Here is a 21944-nt window from a genome sequence, read left to right as displayed (position 1 = left end):
TTCACCACGGTATAAAACGGGAACATATGGATGGAATTTATTTAAATTTTTTTGCATCTTGACCGGAAGAAACTCAGTGTTAAATGACCATAGTATTGTATCCATAGCTATAATATAGAATATAGTTATAGCTCTACAAACAAGGTGACAGACTCCATTAGTTTAATGCGTGGCACTGAATAGATGGGCCCCGAAAACAGCGCGGCACCCAAAGTGTTAAACACCCGTTTGAAGAAAGCTGTAGGTATAGGATCAATGTCTGAGGCGTTACATTCTGAGACAGTTTTGCAGAGCTCATCTAGTGTGATGCATGTGAATCTTCTCATGGTTACATTGCACGGTTTTCTGTAATCGGCTTTATTTCCATCATGAGTAATGCTGGCCCTGATCAAGGTTATTTTGTTGTTAAAGAATAGTGCAAGTTCTTCACACTTAACCGTTGATGACTGAGGAGGTGTAGGGGCAGTGTTGAGTAGTAGACAATAGTGGAAAAAAGGATTCTGGAGTTTCCAGGGTTTTCTGTAATTATTTTAGAGAAGTAGTCTTTCCTTGCTAAGCGGATGGTTTTGTTATAGGCAGTTCTGTTCCATTAGGGGCTCTGCTTGGCATCACACTGCACTCCCTCGCGTACGTGCACGTGCACTGAATAAATTCCACAAATGTACCTTTAATACCAGTATTAGTCTGACCACACCCCTCATCAGCTTACCTTCATAAGCAGGTGTGTGGTCACCTGCTCTCCTCCTTCTCGCTTTCACCACAAGGAAGTGCCTCGGTAGTACCCCACTTGACGTGTTGTTAGTTGAAAAGAGTTGTGACGGGTTTACATTGTGCTTAATTTTTTCTTCTCTCACATCTGTTGTACAAGAAAAAGTTGGGTCATAATGTATTCCGCGGAGAGTAGACCCGCTAGACCTACTCTTCACCAGCGGTTCTCCATTCCCGCCTCCGTCGTGCGCTTCGGTGCTGGGCTGTTGCCACTCTCGTGGTTGCCGACCCAGCCCGGGAGACTGCCGGTGGATAGTTTGCCTCACCGAAGAGCCGAGGGTTCGGTGCCGTCGCTCCGGCGATGGCCTGATCTCGACTCTGGTTCCTCTGGTTCTGGGCAACCGCCCGTTGGTGAACGGGGGGTTGTCTTGGAGCCAGAGGATTTGCGACGCAAACTTTTCGCGTCTGCTCGCTCACGTCGCAAGATGGTGGCGTGCAGGCGCGAACGGCCTGGGTTTGGGGAACTGCTGGAGACCAGCGAAGATGCGTCCGGCTCGGGATTTCCAATGGAGACTGAGGACTTCATGGACGAGGCGGACGGGTTTTTGTATGAGGGCCCCGTGGAGGAGAGTATCCCTCCTCAGGAGACCCCGGAGGGGGGGGAAATGGCTCCATGGGGCGCCCTGTTCGAGGATGTCGAGGAACCACCTTGGCCTCATCAGCAGGATACCCTACTGTCGGCCACATCAGACTGTGGCTCCTTGACCAGTCGCAGCCTGCTGTATGTGAGGGATGCAGGGTCGGTGGAGGAAGGTTCGCAGGGGGAACTGCGGGCCTTGTTTCCCGAGCTCATGGCGGTAGCCGCCGCCGCAAACGGCGTGCCGCTGCCGCTGCCATTGCCTGCACCTGTCCCTGATGACCTCATAGGCCATCCCTGGCAGCGTCCCCCAGTGAGAGGGGTGGACGTTGTCTACCCATTTTTCCCATCGATGGGGGCCTATGTTCGTCGGGGTCAGGCCGTGTCCAACATCATGGGACTAACTCCTACCTACGTACCAGTTACGCGGGTGTCGGGGTTGGTCAAAGGTATGGGGGAGGGCGTGCCTCGGCTTGACAGTCCGATGGCCGCGCTCCTCTGTCCGGATATGGTGTGGGAACCACTATGCAAGCCGGTCCTCCAGGGGAAATCGGCTAGGCGATTGGCTTATTGGGGTGACCAGTCATTCATTGCTGGTACACAATCGCTAGCTGCGGCGTCTAACATCGCCCACCTGGCTAGATTTGTATCGGGGATAATGACGAGCGGCACGGATCTGAACGAGGTGAAATGCGATCAGATCACCCAGGCTGCGGGAGCTGTCCTGCACCTTTCCCAGGTGCTGGCCATAGCCATGGGGAAAGTGCGCGCCCTGGCCACCCTGGGCCAGCGTCACCTTTGGCTGGAGCAGGCCCGTGTGCCAGAGAAGAAGAGAGCTCCTCTTCTGACGGCCGCCCTCTCCGACGCTGGCCTATTCGGGAAGGCCCTGCGGTTGATGTCCTCAACATGCAGAGAGATGGCAGAGGAGAGGTCCATTCTCCAACCCCATTTTCCGCCTCCCGTCCTTGCCGGTGGAGTCAGAAGGCTTCCGCGACGTCGAGCTGTCTCCGTCGCCGCTACCACTGCCTCCGCCGCCGCTGCTGGCCCTGCCAAGAGGGCCAGGGGACGACATGGCGCTTCGGCCACCGCCGGCCCATCCCAGACCGGAGGAGACGGTAGGGAACGTCGTGTCCAGCAGACTGTAACCTACCGTCCCTCCGGGGCTCCTCGGGGTGGCAAGACTCGAGCGGCGCGAGGTGGCAGACGCCGTTAAAAGTGACTTTTTCCCCTCTGTGTCCCCTCTCCTCTACACCCTCCCCGGCCCCTCTATGATTTTGTGCCTTGACACGCTTTAATTAGTTAAATAAAAAAGTTCCCCGATGGAGGGGGACTGTGTTTTGGCCGAACAAACTGTGTGTTTCTTCAAACAATTCATATGGTGGGGTTGTGTATATATGAATCTGCCCTTTTACGTTGTGGGATGAGTTGTGTTGTGTTACGAGGTTAAGCAAGGTCTGCAACGTACACTCGGTTAGCTTGATGCTCCACATGCAGTTAGAACTGGTGTTATTCCATTGCTTGAACTAAGTATATGTGTTTCACAATGCTGTGTTGTTTAGTTGCAGTAATACTCGTACACACACATTTCACGGCCTAGCCGTTTACTCTCGATCAGCGTTTTTTCCTATGTACGACATAGTCAACGGGTATAGGATTCACGCACAGGCGACTTGTGTTTTTGTTGTAAAACCTTTACACATTTTGTGGGTAGCGGACATTGTATTAGCTTCGCTATGCTTTGCTTTCTACCGGAGGTTTTTCAAGATGGCTACGGTTGTTTTTCTGTGTGTAGGGATAAAGGGTGTTTTTTCGGGAGGGGGTGTCGAATAAACCCCTCCTTTCCCACTTGATTGGTTTAGGGGATTTTTGATCTCTTCTGCTGAGCCAGTCAGGGCCAAGCCAGTGCTTGGCAGGGGGGGGGGGGGGGAGGGGTATTCTACCAACTCCTATTACATGACAGGATCCGGCAGGTTTCCCCGCCCGTTGTAGCGGTGTTGCTATGGCGACGCCTTCCATGAGCTGGTGTCTTAAAGATGTCGAGGTTAGGGCGTAGGGCTCACAGTTCTGCTGCGCCCGGTTTATGTGTCAACTTGAGTCAATTGGCCACGTGACTCACAGTTTACATATCTTTTTCTTGGCTATGGTCTCATGTGGGAAGGTGTTTCTGGGAGGGTCTGGTCTTACACTCTGATTAAAAAGAGTGACTGGATTGAAATCATGTGAAAACAGGTTTTTTACTCCCAGCTGTGCAGTTGGGTCATACGGGTGATGCTTTTTCTTTATTTTTATAAAGAGTTGAATGTGTCTATGATGGATTGGAAATGAGGGTCCCTGATGGAAACAAGACTAACGTCTTTCTCAGGTCTGCCTCCCCTTAACCTATTGTGTGTATTGCCGTACTGGGTTGTACCCTTTCTGCAGTCTGTTGGGTAAACTTTTTCATTCATTCATTCATGGAGTTGATTGCATCTCGCCCCTCTTGTCGTTGCCCTGGGCGTCTTGGGGATTCAATATGGTGGTCTAAACGGCCTATTGTTGATGTGGGTATGTCAAAACGCACACATAGTGCTAGCTCAGGATGTGCTTTTGGGGCATTGGCTGACTGGCGCGCCTTGATTGCTTGGGGTTGAAACAGCGTTTTTATGAAGCAATTGGGATGGGGTTTTTTTCCTCTTCCGACACCCTGTGTGGTTGTCGATGGGTTCCCGTTCATGTCAGGGGATGATGACGGAATGGGTCTGGACATATGGGGAAGGGTCTCACGCCCTAGGGGTGGGCCACCGGGCGCGGTTCATACCGACACGTCTGGGTGGCGCCTTCTTTTTATGTTGGGATCAACACGCATATCTGCCCCTTCTCCTGGGGTTGGCAGGTCGGCGTGATTAGGGCACGGGACTGGTTCTGGTCGCGCTGGTCCAGATCAGTTGCACCCGTTGTCCGCTGGGGATGCAGATCTGCTGTTCTGGTACCCTGAGGGACTTGGGTTTTTTTCAGGGGGAAAAATGCTAGGTCGGTCCGGGTGTCAGGGTTGAGCGTTGTGTCAGGGTTGAGCGTTATGGAACCCTTGTTAGGTGCGTTTGTATTCTGCACTGTCGTAATGGCTTACGGCCGTGCCGACCTGTACGCGCCCGATCTCGTCGGATCTCGGCCGCTGTGCGGGTTGGTCTTGGTTGGTACTTGGTTGGGTGACCTCCTGGGAATACCGAGTGCGGGGTGCTGGGGCTGGTCTTCCATTTTTACGCTCTTCTCTTGCGCTTGGCGCAGAGGGGCCTGTTGGGGTGGTTTTAACCTCCTCGGGGGACCCTGTGCCCCCCGTATCACCGGGCCCGGTCCGGGGTAATGTTCGTTGACCCGTAGGCCCAGGATAGCCCTGTTGGAAACCAGAACGCGGGCTGCGGCGGTGCCGCAGGTGTGTTTTTGGGGTTTCTTTCCTGAGGGGTTATGGGACCAACCATTGCATGGGGTAATGCCTAGGTGGTTGGTTCTCTGGTGTGTTGCTGCAGTGTCAACTCCCGGTTCTCCGGTTGAGGGTGCCCCTGCACGTTCATGACGTCTGCCGATCGTATGGGCCTTCTCTGTGGGCAGCTGTCAGGATGGCCGAGTGGTCTAAGGAGCCAGACTCAAGGTGAAATTTCCATAGCAATGGGGCTTCTGGTCTCTGAATAGAGGCATGGGTTTGAATCCCACTTCTGACATGCTGTTTAAAGGCTTGGTTATGCGACAACGCCAGCATACCCCCCTTCCGCCGGGGCGGCTGTGTTCAGCTGTCCTTCTGGCGCCTGCCTCGTCCGCAGTCTCCAGGCTTGGGTTGACAGCCTGTTGCCTGGTCTTTTTTCCCGGTGCACTGCCTGCTTCCGTTGGTTAACTCTTGTGTGTTACGACCATGCTGTCTGCCTGTTGCAGGGCCTGTGTTCCAGGCGGTGTACTGTTGGGGAGGACAGGGCCCGCTCGGCTGAGGGGCCTTTGTCCGAATACGCTGGCGATGTGGGGGGCGGGGTCACTAGGTGCCCACCTGGTGGGGTCTTGATGCTGGCATCATGGACTTCTCCGGGCCCCCATTCCAGGGAGTCCAGTCCTTTTGGTGGGTCTGGGTCTTCCTTCGCGCTCCGCTGCTACGGCCTTGCCACGGGGTTGGGTTTGCCCTTGATCCCGTGATTCTGGGGGCAGTAACGAGGTTGTTTCCTACGTTCGTTCCCGGGTGGCATGCGGGTTGTGCGTGGGTGTAGTCGTGGGGTCAAGCCACGGTCTGCTCACCCTGTGCGTTGAGTTGCTTGAGTGCCTCTTCGCGCAGTCGGGTCCGTCGCCCTCTCGGTAGACCTCTAATAGGGAGGGTGCCCTCCATTAGGGGGGGTCGGGGGGGCTCGGCCCTCCCTGTTCTGTTGGTTGTGGGGGGCCTTCAGCGGGGTGTATTTGTCAGCCAGCGGCTCCGCTTGGCCTCCCTTTGTGCAGTGTGATGCCAAGCAGAGCCCCTAATGGAACAGAACGTTAGGTTATAGCTATAACCAAGTTCTGTTAATTAGGGGTGACGCTTGGCATCAGACGGCCGCTGCAGCCCTTGACCTCACCTTGTGGTGAAAGCTTGGGAAGGAGGAGAGCAGGTGACCACACACCTGCTTATGAAGGTAAGCTGATGAGGGGTGTGGTCAGACTAATACTGGTATTAAAGGTACATTTGTGGAATTTATTCAGTGCGCGTGCACGTACGCGAGGGAGTGCAGTGTGATGCCAAGCGTCACCCCTAATTAACAGAACTTGGTTATAGCTATAACCTAACGTTAAAGCATCTTTGCATATATCACAGCAGATAGTGGTTTTTGTTTTCCTCCATTTTCGCTAAGCTGCACGACATTTCCTTTTTTCTTTGTTGACACCATTATAGTTCAACCAGGGGGAGGCTTATGCATGAATGGTGTCAGTGATGATGATGCATGAATGAATGGTGTCAGTGATGATGATGCATGAATGGTGTCAGTGATGATGCATGAATGGTTTGTGTATCGAAGGGAGATCCCCCCTTGAACGGCCCTTCTAAGGTTTCTCTCCTCCACACTGCCTGTCGTGCTATTTTTTTCCTATTGCAAGGTTTTTAGTGAGTTTTTCCTTACCTTCGTGTGGGGTATGTCTGGGAGTGTTGCATTCATTTATTTAAAATGTTTTGGACTTCATGGTGTTTTAGTTTTGTTCTTGACTTATTGTGATGTTTCTTGTTGACTTGTTTAACACATTGACGGCCACAGGGATTAGACGGGCCCACTCTCTATGGCCAGCTTATCATAACAAGGTTTAACTATGCGTGAGGGTGTTTGTAGAGCTAAATCTATATTTAAAATTATTGCTATGTGTCCATTCTCATTGTAGGGTAGCCGGACCAGCACTCACAGGTTCAATGTTTTTTAATGGCAGCCTGAATAAACAGCAGATATGTTTCGGACAATGTCCTTCTTCAGTGGTATGGCTAGCACTGGAAATACATTCAAGGTGATGGTTAAATACACCTGGCAGGTAATTGAGACGGCAGGAAATGACATCACAACACAGGTGTGCCTGTGCAATATGACCAAATGAATGACCTATCAAAATAGAGTCCAATCATAATTTATACATATATATAGATATATCTATATCTAACACCAATCTATATTATAAACAATACAATACAAAACAAAACAAAACAAAATTACCAGAAACTTGATAACATATAAAATGCCCATTAATTATAGGGCTGATTGAGCCACTTTACGTAATTAATTAATTAGTTTCAAATTATCCATTGGGCATCTTTGTGAAGCATGCCTCTAGTTTGGCAACAAACAACAACTTTAATCAGACCAAAAATAACAATGTAGGAGTAAGGAGGTTAAAGGAAACAGGTTAACACGTTCTCTTCATTCATTCCTCTAGGTTCGATGCAATTGAACAGGTGGATATAATAACATTCACGTTGCAACAGCAGCTTGTGTCTGTCTCCACCTCGTGCTGGCCTGAGTACTAACTCTAGTCCCATATATTTGAGATCGTTGACGGTATGTTTACACTTAGAGAAATGTCGAGCTACCGACGACTTGACATCTGAATGTCTCACAGCACATTTGTGTTCACTTATTCTTGATTTAAAGGCTCTCGTTGTTTTGCCCACATAAGAAAAATTACAAGGACATTTTAACAAATACACCAGATTGGACGAATTACACGTAATCCGTCCTTTGACTGGGATATTTTTCCCCGTTTTTGGATGTGCGAAACATTTATCTTTAATCATACCTTGGCACTGTACACAGGATTGGCAGGGAAAATTCCCATCTGGGATATTGGACATAAAATGAGAAGGTTTCTTTAAGGGCAAATCAGTTTTGACTAGGAGATTAGATAAATTCGCTTGTCTCTTGTAAAAATAATTAGGCGAATGCTGAAACGCTGTCCCTATGAGAGGGTCGGACTGCAGAATATGCCAATGTTTATTGACAATACTCCGTGTGTCTCTCGTAATAGGGCTGTAAGTAGACACAAAGGATACTTTGTCAGGTTTATCTTCTTTCTTTCTGGGGGTAAACAACGTGGCCCTATCGATATGCATGGTTTTATTCAAGGCTTTGAGTGTCAAATCGGCACTGTATCCTCTCTCGTGGAAACTGCCACGGAGCACCTTTGCTTGTGCAATAAATGTATCGTCAGTATCACACATTCTCTTATAACGAAGTATTTGGCTATAAGGAAGACTGTTCTTCAAGGCTGGGGTGTGATAACTAGAATAATGCAAGAACGAGTTACGGTCTGTCTCCTTTTTAAAAACCTCTGTGTGTAATGAGATGCCATTCTTGGTATTCTTGGGCTTTCTTGATCATAACATCGAGGAAGGGTAAATTATGCATATCAAACTTTAATGTAAACTTTATCGTTCTTCTACAGGAGTTCAGGTACTCAAGGAAGGCAAAAAGCTCTGATGATGAACCAGACCAAATAAAAAATAGATTGTCAATATAGCGCATATAAGATTTGACACATTTCTCAAACGGGTTATTATTAAAGATATGATCTACTTCATATTTGGACATATAAAGATTGGCTAGGTTCACAGCGGCTGGAGAGCCCATGCTGAGGCCTCTGTTTTGCAAATAGTATTTATCTTGGAATCTAAAGTAATTTCTAGTTAGAACTAGATCGGTTAAACTAACCAGCGCTTCTGTAGGGGGGAGTAATACTTCCCTCGAGTTTAAATAAAAACTCAGCGCGTCCAGCGCATCAGCATGTGGAATGCTGGGGTAAAGGCTGACTACATCTATGGTAACTAGTAAGTCTGTAGGACTAATGTTGCAGGACGAGAGCCTGTTCAAAAAAGTAGTAGTATCCTTCAAGTAACCACGCTGAGAAGAGGCCAAATCCTTAATATGCGCATCAATGAACTGAGATATTTTTTCTGTGGCAGAGCCAATACCGGAAACAATAGGTCTACCAGGAGGGTTAATCAGATCCATATGGATTTTAGGTAAAGTGTAAATAATAGGAGTAACTGGGTACTCTACGAACATAAACTTAAATAAATTTTCTGTAATTGCCTCTGACAATCTCAAGCTTTTAAGGACCGTTTTGATTTCCGTAGAAAATCTAAACACAGGGTCTGAATTTAGATGGGTATATACCTCAATCTCATTCAATTGTCTGTTTATCTCAGATACATACAAGCTCTTATTTTGGAGCACAATACCTGAACCCTTGTCAGCTTTTCTAAAAATTAAATCATCTTTCTTCATGAGCTCCTTAAGTGCTGCAGACTCTGATTCAAGTAAATTTGGATAAAGATGGGCTTTGTGACTGGTCTCACATAACTTAAGGACATCATTTTGTACCAGTCTGCAGAAAGTTTCAACTGAGGGAGGATTGAGATGGGGAGTAAACAGGCTACGGGGTTTAAATACTTTTCTTTTAGAGGTGTCTGGCTCTGTCTCAGGCCTAGCATCAGCATCAACATCATCACTTATCAACACATTTTCGTTAGCATATTGAGTTCTCTTATCAAACCCTCTGGCATAAAATGCTTTCAACTTAATATTTCTAAAAAACTTAAATAACTCTACCTTGGTAGTAAATGCATCCACCTTGCAGGCTGGGACAAAAGATAAACCTTTAGACAGGATATTGTGGTGTGGGTCGCTCAATAATACATCTGACATGTTGACAATGTTAGATGTAATGCTCATCACCGGAACCGCGGATTTCTTCCTCTGGCCCCGCCTCGTCTTCCTATGGGTTCTCTCTCCGGTCGGGGAGGAAGCGGAGCGTCCTGCTCGCCTCGAAAAACAGACTGGCTCCGGAGCGGGTATCTGCCCGGCTGAGAGGGCGCCTCGTCGGAGCTCACCGCTGTGGAGGAGGAGTCCGTATGCCGTTGCCTGTCTCTGGGCTGCCAATTCAGCCTGCGGTTCCTGGAAGGTGGATTGTGGAGCCATGGGTACACCATATGCGTTGCGTAGTCTTGCTCATCTCTTCTCCTCTTGGCTCTCTTGTGCAGCTCGATGTCATGTTTATACTTATCGAGTTTCTGGTTTGCTGACTCTAGCAGTTCGGTCAGTTGGTCAGGGGTTAGAATGGTTTTAATTTCTCTAAAAAGGAAAGCTCCTCTCTGACTTTGGCTAATTTAGAGCCTTCATTATCTATGATTAAAAGAAGTAGATCCATAGAACACTTATCCAGGATCGAACACCACTTTTCACAGAACTCAGGTGATTCTCTTCCCAGCGTGGGTTCTTTGTTGATGCGAAGGCCCCTCGGTATGATGGCATCCTGCCAGTATTTGGTGAGGGTCGTACCGTGGAGTAGGGTACGTGTCTCTCTCTGCCTTAGACGTGAGAGCGACAAGGCCAGTGCTTCTCTTCTTTTGGGTGGAGGTGCCGAACTCCCTGGCACTGGGAATAAGCTGCAGATTCTGTCGCTTCCCACCTTTGAATAAGCATAGCCTTTCTCCATATTTAGCAGTGTGAGCTGCTGTCGTCCTCGAGGGAATTGGGTTCGTAGAAAATGTTTGGAGCTGCAGGTCCTGAAAGCTATTTGGGTAGCTTTGAATCAATATAGTCAAGTTAGACCGCGCTCACAAGTTCTCACACTGGGTGCTGTAATCCCATAAAGTTCAGTATATCAAAGCAGGGTAGCCGGACCAGCACTCACAGGTTCAATGTTTTTTAATGGCAGCCTGAATAAACAGCAGACATGTTTCGGACAATGTCCTTCTTCAGTGGTATGGCTAGCACTGGAAATACATTCTTTTTTTTTTATCCACTTTTTCTCCCATTTTTCTATATTTTCTCCCATCCCAATTTCGTATCATCCAATTCAACCCTCCCCTGTCACGAACGCTGTTTCTTGCCTCCCACAAGCCGGCTGCAATGTGGACTAAGTCATACATAGCACAAGTCCCCTCCGGTACTTGAGGTAACAGCAGTCGCATCTTTTCACCTGCGCAGCTCGATCTCTCAGTGTCGAGGAGTAACGCGTGGGAGGCTCACGCTGCCCCCGACACTTCCTGATTCTACTGCGCAGGCGCACCAACCGACTTGTAGGAGTCGCTTGTTCACAACGTTCGATCCCCACCCTTCAGTTTTCCCTCCCCGTAATACGGCCATTGTGTATTACTGCGGACGACCAGCTAAACTGAAAACAATGTGGAGAGCTGGATTCGAACACGCGAATCCTAGCATCTCCACACTGGTGGCGAGTGCCTTGCCCACTACACCACCTAGCCGCCCGCACTGGAAATACATTCAAGGTGATGGTTAAATACACCTGGCAGGTAATTGACATGGCAGGAAATGACATCACAACACAGGTGTGCCTGTGCAATATGACCAAATGAATGACCTATCAAAATAGAGTCCAATCATAATTTATACATATATATAGATATATCTATATCTAACACCAATCTATATTATAAACAATACAATACAATGCGCGGTCTAACTTGACTATATTGATTCAAAGCTACCCAAATAGCTTTCGAGACCTGCAGCTCCAAACATTTTCTACGAACCCAATTCCCTCGAGGACGACAGCAGCTCACACTGCTAAATATGGAGAAAGGCTATGCTTATTCAAAGGTGGGAAGCGACAGAATCTGCAGCTTATTCCCAGTGCCAGAGAGTTCGGCACCTCCACCCAAAAGAAGAGAAGCACTGCGCTGCTGTCGGGACAAAACCTCATAACTCCATTTTAATTTTTTTTTTTATTATATAAATCAACTCCATAGATCATCCTCCATATGTGTGTGTGGGTTTTACAAAGTTTAAACAATGGGAAAGCATTAAACCGATCATCTGTCTAAACCTCCTAACTCTATTCACGCTCAAATCTGTGTTAGTTTTTTTCATCTGCTGAAAAGTTGGGTTTTTGGAGTTATGAGGTTTTGTCCCGACAGCAGCGACTGGCCTTGTCGCTCTCACGTCTAAGGCAGAGAGAGACACGTACCCTACTCCACGGTACGACCCTCACCAAATACTGGCAGGATGCCATCATACCGAGGGGCCTTCGCATCAACAAAGAACCCACGCTGGGAAGAGAATCACCTGAGTTCTGTGAAAAGTGGTGTTTGATCCTGGATACGTGTTCTATGGATCTACTTCTTTTAATCATAGATAATGAAGGCTCTAAATTAGCCAAAGTCAGAGAGGAGCTTTCCTTTTTAGAGAAATTAAAACCATTCTAACCCCTGACCAACTGACCGAACTGCTAGAGTCAGCAAACCAGAAACTCGATAAGTATAAACATGACATCGAGCTGCACAAGAGAGCCAAGAGGAGAAGAGATGAGCAAGACTACGCAACGCATATGGTGTACCCATGGCTCCACAATCCACCTTCCAGGAACCGCAGGCTGAATTGGCAGCCCAGAGACAGGCAACGGCATACGGACTCCTCCTCCACAGCGGTGAGCTCCGACGAGGCGCCCTCTCAGCCGGGCAGATACCCGCTCCGGAGCCAGTCTGTTTTTCGAGGCGAGCAGGACGCTCCGCTTCCTCCCCGACCGGAGAGAGAACCCATAGGAAGACGAGGCGGGGCCAGAGGAAGAAATCCGCGGTTCCGGTGATGAGCATTACATCTAACATTGTCAACATTTCAGATGTATTATTGAGCGACCCACACCACAATATCCTGTCTAAAGGTTTATCTTTTGTCCCAGCCCGCAAGGTGGATGCATTTACTACCAAGGTAGAGTTATTTAAGTTTTTTTTAGAAATATGAAGTTGAAAGCATTTTATGCCAGAGGGTTTGATAAGAGAACTCAATATGCTAACGAAAATGTGTTGATAAGTGATGATGTTGATGCTGATGCTAGGCCTGAGACAGAGCCAGACACCTCTAAAAGAAAAGTATTTAAACCCCGTAGCCTGTTTACTCCCCATCTCAATCCTCCCTCAGTTGAAACTTTCTGCAGACTGGTACAAAATGATGTCCTTAAGTTATGTGAGACCAGTCACAAAGCCCATCTTTATCCAAATTTACTTGAATCAGAGTCTGCAGCACTTAAGGAGCTCATGAAGAAAGATGATTTAATTTTTAGAAAAGCTGACAAGGGTTCAGGTATTGTGCTCCAAAATAAGAGCTTGTATGTATCTGACAATTGAATGAGATTGAGGTATATACCCATCTAAATTCAGACCCTGTGTTTAGATTTTCTACGGAAATCAAAACGGTCCTTAAAAGCTTGAGATTGTCAGAGGCAATTACAGAAAATTTATTTAAGTTTATGTTCGTAGAGTACCCAGTTACTCCTATTATTTACACTTTACCTAAAATCCATAAGGATCTGATTAACCCTCCTGGTAGACCTATTGTTTCCGGTATTGGTTCTGCCACAGAAAAAATATCTCAGTTCATTGATGCGCATATTAAGGATTTGGCCTCTTCTCAGCGTGGTTACTTGAAGGATACTACTACTTTTTTGAACAGGCTCTCGTCCTGCAACATTAGTCCTACAGACTTACTAGTTACCATAGATGTAGTCAGCCTTTACCCCAGCATTCCACATGCTGATGCGCTGGACGCGCTGAGTTTTTATTTAAACTCGAGGGAAGTATTACTCCCCCCTACAGAAGCGCTGGTTAGTTTAACCGATCTAGTTCTAACTAGAAATTACTTTAGATTCCAAGATAAATACTATTTGCAAAACAGAGGCCTCAGCATGGGCTCTCCAGCCGCTGTGAACCTAGCCAATCTTTATATGTCCAAATATGAAGTAGATCATATCTTTAATAATAACCCGTTTGAGAAATGTGTCAAATCTTATATGCGCTATATTGACGATCTATTTTTTATTTGGTCTGGTTCATCATCTGAGCTTTTTGCCTTCCTTGAGTACCTGAACTCCTGTAGAAGAACGATAAAGTTTACATTAAAGTTTGATATGCATAATTTACCCTTCCTCGATGTTATGATCAAGAAAGCCCTTGATGGCATCTCATTACACACAGAGGTTTTTAAAAAGGAGACAGACCGTAACTCGTTCTTGCATTATTCTAGTTATCACACCCCAGCCTTGAAGAACAGTCTTCCTTATAGCCAAATACTTCGTTATAAGAGAATGTGTGATACTGACGATACATTTATTGCACAAGCAAAGGTGCTCCGTGGCAGTTTCCACGAGAGAGGATACAGTGCCGATTTGACACTCAAAGCCTTGAATAAAACCATGCATATCGATAGGGCCACGTTGTTTACCCCCAGAAAGAAAGAAGATAAACCTGACAAAGTATCCTTTGTGTCTACTTACAGCCCTATTACGAGAGACACACAGAGTATTGTCAATAAACATTGGCATATTCTGCAGTCCGACCCTCTCATAGGGACAGCGTTTCAGCATTCGCCTAATTATTTTTACAAGAGACAAGCGAATTTATCTAATCTCCTAGTCAAAACTGATTTGCCCTTAAAGAAACCTTCTCATTTTATGTCCAATATCCCAGCTGGGAATTTTCCCTGCCAATCCTGTGTACAGTGCCAGGGTATGATTAAAGATACATTTTTCGCACATCCAAAAACGGGGAAAAATATCCCAGTCAAAGGACGGATTACGTGTAATTCGTCCAATCTGGTGTATTTGTTAAAATGTCCTTGTAATTCTTCTTATGTGGGCAAAACAACGAGAGCCTTTAAATCAAGAATAAGTGAACACAAATGTGCCGTGAGAAATTCAGATGTCAAGTCGTCGGTAGCTCGACATTTCTCTAAGTGTAAACATACCGTCAACGATCTCAAATATATGGGACTAGAGTTAGTACTCAGGCCAGCACGAGGTGGAGACAGACACAAGCTGCTGCTGCAACGTGAATGTTATTATATCCACCTGTTCAATTGCATCGAACCTAGAGGAATGAATGAAGAGAACGTGTTAACCTGTTTCCTTTAACCTCCTTACTCCTACATTGTTATTTTTGGTCTGATTAAAGTTGTTGTTTGTTGCCAAACTAGAGGCATGCTTCACAAAGATGCCCAATGGATAATTTGAAACGAATTAATTAATTACGTAAAGTGGCTCAATCAGCCCTATAATTAATGGGCATTTTATATGTTATCAAGTTTCTGGTAATTTTGTTTTGTTTTGTTTTGTATTGTATTGTTTATAATATAGATTGGTGTTAGATATAGATATATCTATATATATGTATAAATTATGATTGGACTCTATTTTGATAGGTCATTCATTTGGTCATATTGCACAGGCACACCTGTGTTGTGATGTCATTTCCTGCCGTCTCAATTACCTGCCAGGTGTATTTAACCATCACCTTGAATGTATTTCCAGTGCTAGCCATACCACTGAAGAAGGACATTGTCCGAAACATGTCTGCTGTTTATTCAGGCTGCCATTAAAAAACATTGAACCTGTGAGTGCTGGTCCGGCTACCCTGCTTTGATATACTGAACTTTATGGGATTACAGCACCCAGTGTGAGAACTTGTGAGCGCGGTCTAACTTGACTATATCCATTCTCATTGTCAATTGACACTATAAACCTTCCCTTCAATATGCCTTAAAGAATTTTTTTTTCATCAATACGTACCCATTTTATAGCGTGATGAATATGAGCGTTATATGGGATTGGTCTAGGCCAGCGGTTCCCAAACTTTTTTGGCCATGCACCCCCTGTCACCTCCCGACCTAGCTGACGCACCCCCCAATGCCCAACATAAAAAAGACAACACAGTCTATTCATAGGCGCACTAAAGGCATCAGGTTTAATCCAATAAGAACACATACCAAAGTATGACAAACAAAATAAAATACTTCACCACACGAAAGAACAAAATAAGAATTACATGCATTGAATCCACGTCTGAGATGCATCCATAGGTGGGAAATATGTCCGTAGCTGCTCAGCGAGTTGGTTGAGGTGTTCTGTTATTAGGCTTTTTACAGGTTCACCCATGACAACTTTGTTTCCCTCCAAGAACGCATGAAGTGTAGGGAAACACATGAGCATAATACGCTGCCACAATAATAGCGCACCGGTCCCAGTCGCGCGCATTTTGGCAGGAAGTAAAGTGCATTTTGGATACATATTTTTTTTATTATTATTATTAAAACTTACGTTTTTAATTTAAAAGTTTAGTAAATTTCATGATTTACACAGTGAAAATCCCCATTTGAAATACTGTATATTAGTTATATGTATTAGTAAAATAACACCATAGCACAGCCATTAGCCTTTTCATGTCACGCACCCCCAAGAGGGCTCTCGCGCACCACAAGGGGTGCATGCACCACAGTTTGGGAACCACTGGTCTAGGCTAATTCCTGCAAGGCTAGTTATAAGGCGCTAAGCTAATAACGTTAAATCGATTGCCGTTTCGGCCATACACAAGCTAGAGTTAAAAATCTAAATGCATATGATCGGTATCATGTTCCACCATGAATGCATGAAAGGGGCGGCGGGGGACGTCGTTTCTGATTATTGATTACCAATAACGGCATTTGTTGTTGTAGCATCATACACTGATCGGCTGGTTGGCTATGATAACAAGGCCTGATCAGCATGAAATCTACGTGAAGTCATTCTTACCTGTGGCCGGTTGGATCCCAAAAAGGATTTCCCAGTTATTGATCGGCATCTGGTAGATCGATATGTCCATTGGCTGATGCTATATTCCTTTACTGCATACTGAATTCCGCGTCGCAAAAAGTATTCCGGGCTACAGGCTACAGGCATAGCTTTAGGCGAACAGAAAAGTCTACCCATGATGAAAAAAAAAAAGTGACACCGGTCTGTAACACGGAACACTGCATTATCGAGACAGCGCCACTACCAGGATCTGGCCGGTAATGCATAATTTCTGAATCTCAAGAGTAGGGTATATCTGCAGTGCCGCTCCGTGACATTGAGTAGGTTATTAAAACGCAATAAAAGCAAAAACAAGCTCATCACGTATATATACGTGGTTGGCCGGGAATGTGTTAAAGAAGACGTGTCATACATTGGGGGGACATTAACGTGTGTTGTCGGGTCCTTACAAATACATTTGATTTGATTTGATTTGATTTGTATGGTCCAGCTGGGTGACCTCTGTCTCCTCCGTGCCCAGGTGCGGTGGGCGGGGTGTGTGCGCTGGCCAACGTGCTGGGCAGGGAGCTGTGTGAGCTGGAGCGTATGTGTGTCTCCGGCCGCTGGCGGGAGGCCCTTCACCTGCAGCAGCGCCTGATCCAACCCAACGCCGCCGTGAGTCTGAGAGAGAGAGAGAGAGAGAGAGAGAGAGAGAGAGAGAGAGAGAGAGAGAGAGAGAGAGAGAGAGAGAGAGAGAGAGAGAGAGAGAGAGAGAGAGAGAGAGAGAGAGAGACAGAGAGAGAGAGAGAGTATTACAGAGAGAGAGTATTACAGAGAGAGAGTATTACAGAGAGAGAGTATTACAGAGAGAGAAAGTATTACAGAGAGAGAGTATTACAGAGAGAGAGTATTACAGAGAGAGAGAGTATTACAGAGAGAGAGTATTACAGAGAGAGAGAGTATTACAGAGAGAGAGTATTACAGAGAGAGAAAGTATTACAGAGAGAGAGTATTACAGAGAGAGAGTATTACAGAGAGAGTATTACAGAGAGAGCGTATTACAGAGAGAGAGTATTACAGAGAGAGAGTATTACAGAGAGAGAGAGTATTACAGAGAGAGAGTATTACAGAGAGAGAGTATTACAGAGAGAGAGTATTACAGAGAGAGAAAGTATTACAGAGAGAGTATTACAGAGAGAGAGAGTATTACAGAGAGAGTATTACAGAGAGAGAGTATTACGAGAGAGAGTATTACAGAAGAAGTATTACAGAGAGAGATTTATTACAGAGAGAGAGAGTATTACAGAGAGAGAGTATTACAGAGAGAGAGTATTACAGAGAGAGTATTACAGAGAGAGAGTATTACAGAGAGAGAGAGAGTGAGTATTACAGAGAGAGTATTACAGAGAGAGTATTACAGAGAGTATTACAGAGAGAGAGAGTAATTACAGAGAGAGCGAGTATTACAGAGAGAGTTTACAGAGAGAGAGTATTACAGAGAGAGAGTATTACAGAGAGAGAGTATTACAGAGAGAGAGAGTATTACAGAGAGAGGAGTATTACAGAGAGAGAGTATTACAGAGGAGAGTATTACAGAGAGGGAGAGTATTACAGAGAGAGAGAGAGTATTACAGAGAGAGAGTATTACAGAGAGAGAGTATTACAGAGAGAGGAGTATTACAGAGAAAAGACAGAGAGAGAGAGTATTACAGAGAGAGAGAGAGTATTACAGAGAGAGAGAGTATTACAGAGAGAGAGTATTACAGAGAGAGAGTATTACAGAGAAAGAAAGTATTACAGAGAGAGAGTATTACAGAGAGAGAGTATTACAGAGAAAGAAAGTATTACAGAGAGAGAGTATTACAGAGAGAGAGTATTACAGAGAGCGAGTATTACAGAGTGAGTATTACAGAGAGAGTATTACAGAGAGAGTATTACAGAGAGAGTATTACAGAGAGAGAGAGTATTACAGAGAGAGCGAGTATTACAGAGTGAGTATTACAGAGAGAGAGAGTATTACAGAGAGAGAGTATTACAGAGAGAGAGAGTATTACAGAGAGAGAGTATTACAGAGAGAGAGTATTACAGAGAGAGAGTATTACAGAGAGAGAGTATTACAGAGAGAGAGAGTATTACAGAGAGAGAGAGAGTATTACAGAGAGAGAGAGAGAGTATTACAGAGAGAGAGTATTACAGAGAGAGAGTATTACAGAGAGAGAGAGAGTATTACAGAGAGAGAGAGAGTATTACAGAGAGAGAGAGTATTACTGAGAGAGAGTATTACAGAGAGAGAGTATTACAGAGAAAGAGAAAGTATTACAGAGAGAGAGTATTACAGAGAGAGAGTATTACAGAGAGAGAGTATTACAGAGAGAGAGAGTATTACAGAGAGAGAGTATTACAGAGAGAGAGAGAGTATTACAGAGAGAGAGAGTATTACAGAGAGAGAGTATTACAGAGAGAGTATTACAGAGAGAGAGTATTACAGAGAGAGGAAAGTATTACAGAGAGAGAGAGTATTACAGAGAGAGAGTATTACAGAGAGAAAGTATTACAGAGAGAGAGTATTACAGAGAGAAAGTATTACAGAGAGAGAGTATTACAGAGAGAAAGTATTACAGAGAGAGAGAGTATTACAGAGAGAGAGTATTACAGAGAGAAAGTATTACAGAGAGAGAGTATTACAGAGAGAAAGTATTACAGAGAGAGAGTATTACAGAGAGAGAGTATTACAGAGAGAAAGTATTACAGAGAGAGAGTATTACAGAGAGAGAGTATTACAGAGAGAAAGTATTACAGAGAGAGAGTATTACAGAGAGAGAGAGTATTACAGAGAGAGAAAGTATTACAGAGAGAGAAAGTATTACAGAGAGAGAGTATTACAGAGAGAGAGAGTATTACAGAGAGAGTATTACAGAGAGAGAGTATTACAGAGAGAGGAGTATTACAGAGAGAAAGTATTACAGAGAGAGAGTATTACAGAGAGAAGTATTACAGAGAGAGAGTATTACAGAGAGAAAGTATTACAGAGAGAGAGTATTACAGAGAGAGAGAGTATTACAGAGAGAGAAAGTATTACAGAGAGAGAAAGTATTACAGAGAGAGAGTATTACAGAGAGAGAGAGAGTATTACAGAGAGAGAAAGTATTACAGAGAGAGAAAGTATTACAGAGAGAGAGTATTACAGAGAGAGAGAGTATTACAGAGAGAGTATTATAGAGAGAGAGTATTACAGAGAGAGAGTATTACAGAGAGAAAGTATTACAGAGAGAGAGTATTACAGCGAGAGAGAGTATTACAGAGAGAGAGTATTACAGAGAGAGAGTATTACAGAGAGAGAGAGTATTACAGAGAGAGAGTATTACAGAGAGAAAGTATTACAGAGAGAGAGTATTACAGAGAGAGAGAGAGAGTATTACAGAGAGAGTATTACAGAGAGAAAGTATTACAGAGAGAGAGTATTACAGAGAGAGAGTATTACAGAGAGAGAGTATTACAGAGAGAGAGAGTATTACAGAGAGAGTAGTACAGAGAGAGAGTATTACAGAGAGAGAGTATTACAGAGAGAGAGTATTACAGAGAGAGAGTATTACAGAGAGAGAGTATTACAGAGAGAGAGTATTACAGAGAGAGAGTAATTACAGAGAGAGAGTATTACAGAGAGAGAGTATTACAGAGAGAGAGTATTACAGAGAGAGAGTATTACAGAGAGAGAGTATTACAGAGAGAAAGTATTACAGAGAGAGAGTATTACAGAGAGAGAGTATTACAGAGAGAAAGTATTACAGAGAGAGAGTATTACAGAGAGAGAGTATTACAGAGAGAGAGTATTACAGAGAGAAAGTATTACAGAGAGAGAGAGTATTACAGAGAGAGAGTATTACAGAGAGAAAGTATTACAGAGAGAGAGTATTACAGAGAGAAAGTATTACAGAGAGAGAGTATTACAGAGAGAGAGAGTATTACAGAGAGAGAGAGTATTACAGAGAGAGAAAGTATTACAGAGAGAGAGTATTACAGAGAGAGAGAGTATTACAGAGAGAGTATTACAGAGAGAGAGTATTACAGAGAGAGAGTATTACAGAGAGAAGTATTACAGAGAGAGAGTATTACAGAGAGAGAGAGTATTACAGAGAGAGAGAGTATTACAGAGAGAGAGAGTATTCAGAGAGAGAGTATTACAGAGAGAGAGTATTACAGAGAGAGAGTATTACAGAGAGAAAGTATTACAGAGAGAGAGTATTACAGAGAGAGAGAGTATTACAGAGAGAGAGAGTATTACAGAGAGAGAGTATTACAGAGAGAGAGTATTACAGAGAGAGTATTACAGAGAGACAGTATTACAGAGAGAGAGTATTACAGAGAGAGAGAGAGTATTACAGAGAGAGAGAGTATTACAGAGAGAGTATTACAGAGAGAGAGTATTACAGAGAGAGAGTATTACAGAGAGAAGTATTACAGAGAGAGAGTATTACAGAGAGAGAGGAGTATTACAGAGAGAGAGAGTATTACAGAGAGAGAGTATTACAGAGAGAGAGTATTACAGAGAGAGTATTACAGAGAGGACAGTATTACAGAGAGAGAGTATTACAGAGAGAGAGAGAGTATTACAGAGAGAGAGTATTACAGAGAGAAAGTATTACAGAGAGAGAGTATTACAGAGAGAGAGTATTACAGAGAGAGAGAGTATTACAGAGAGAGAGTATTACAGAGAGAGAGTATTACAGAGAGAGAGTATTACAGAGAGAGTATTACAGAGAGAGAGAGTATTACAGAGAGAGTATTACAGAGAGAGAGTATTACAGAGAGAGAGAGTATTACAGAGAGAGTATTACAGAGAGAGAGTATTACAGAGAGAGAGTATTACAGAGCAGAGAGAGTATTACAGAGAGAGTATTACAGAGAGAGAGTATTACAGAGAGAGAGTATTACAGAGAGAGAGTATTACAGAGAGAGAGTATTACAGAGAGAGAGTATTACAGAGAGAGAGTATTACAGAGAGAGAGTATTACAGAGAGAGTATTACAGAGAGAGAGTATTACAGAGAGAGAGTATTACAGAGAGAGAGTATTACAGAGAGAGAGTATTACAGAGAGAGAGTAATTACAGAGAGAGAGTATTACAGAGAGAGAGTATTACAGAGAGAGAGAGTATTACAGAGAGAGAGTATTACAGAGAGAGAGTATTACAGAGAGAGAGTATTACAGAGAGAGAGTATTACAGAGAGAGAGTATTACAGAGAGAGAGTATTACAGAGAGAGAGAGTATTACAGAGAGAGAGTATTACAGAGAGAGAGTATTAACAGAGAGAGCGAGAGACAGAGAGACAGAGAGACAGAGAGAGAGAGAGCGAGGGAGGGAGATAGAGAGAGGGAGGGAGGGAGAGAGGGATTGGAGGGAGAGAGGGATAAAACATTTACATGTAGTCATTTAGCTGACTTACAACACACAATAGCAGGATACTATTCATATTTATGTATGAATAAGTTGTAGACTGCAGCAGCGCCTGATCCAGCCCAACGCCGCCGTGAGTCTGAGAGAGAGAGAGAGAGAGAGAGAGAGAGAGAGAGAGAGAGAG

General features: G+C 44.6%; 1 protein-coding gene across 1 annotated transcript in view; it reads left to right on the top strand.

Moving 5' to 3' along the window:
• The window catches only part of hoga1 (4-hydroxy-2-oxoglutarate aldolase 1), a gene marked incomplete at its 3' end in the record, with an annotated part of 80251 nt that overhangs the window by 54065 nt on the left and 4242 nt on the right, over positions 1-21944 (top strand). Inside the window, 1 exon segment of the mRNA XM_084318440.1 lies at positions 16908-17041. Coding sequence (XP_084174566.1) covers positions 16908-17041 — 134 coding nt within the window.

Source organism: Notolepis coatsorum (genome assembly GCF_963971535.1).
Source record: "Notolepis coatsorum genome assembly, chromosome: 7".
Classification (NCBI taxonomy): domain Eukaryota; kingdom Metazoa; phylum Chordata; class Actinopteri; order Aulopiformes; family Paralepididae; genus Notolepis; species Notolepis coatsorum.
Note: the sequence above shows the minus strand (reverse complement) of the source record. Positions and strands in the feature narration are given on the sequence as shown.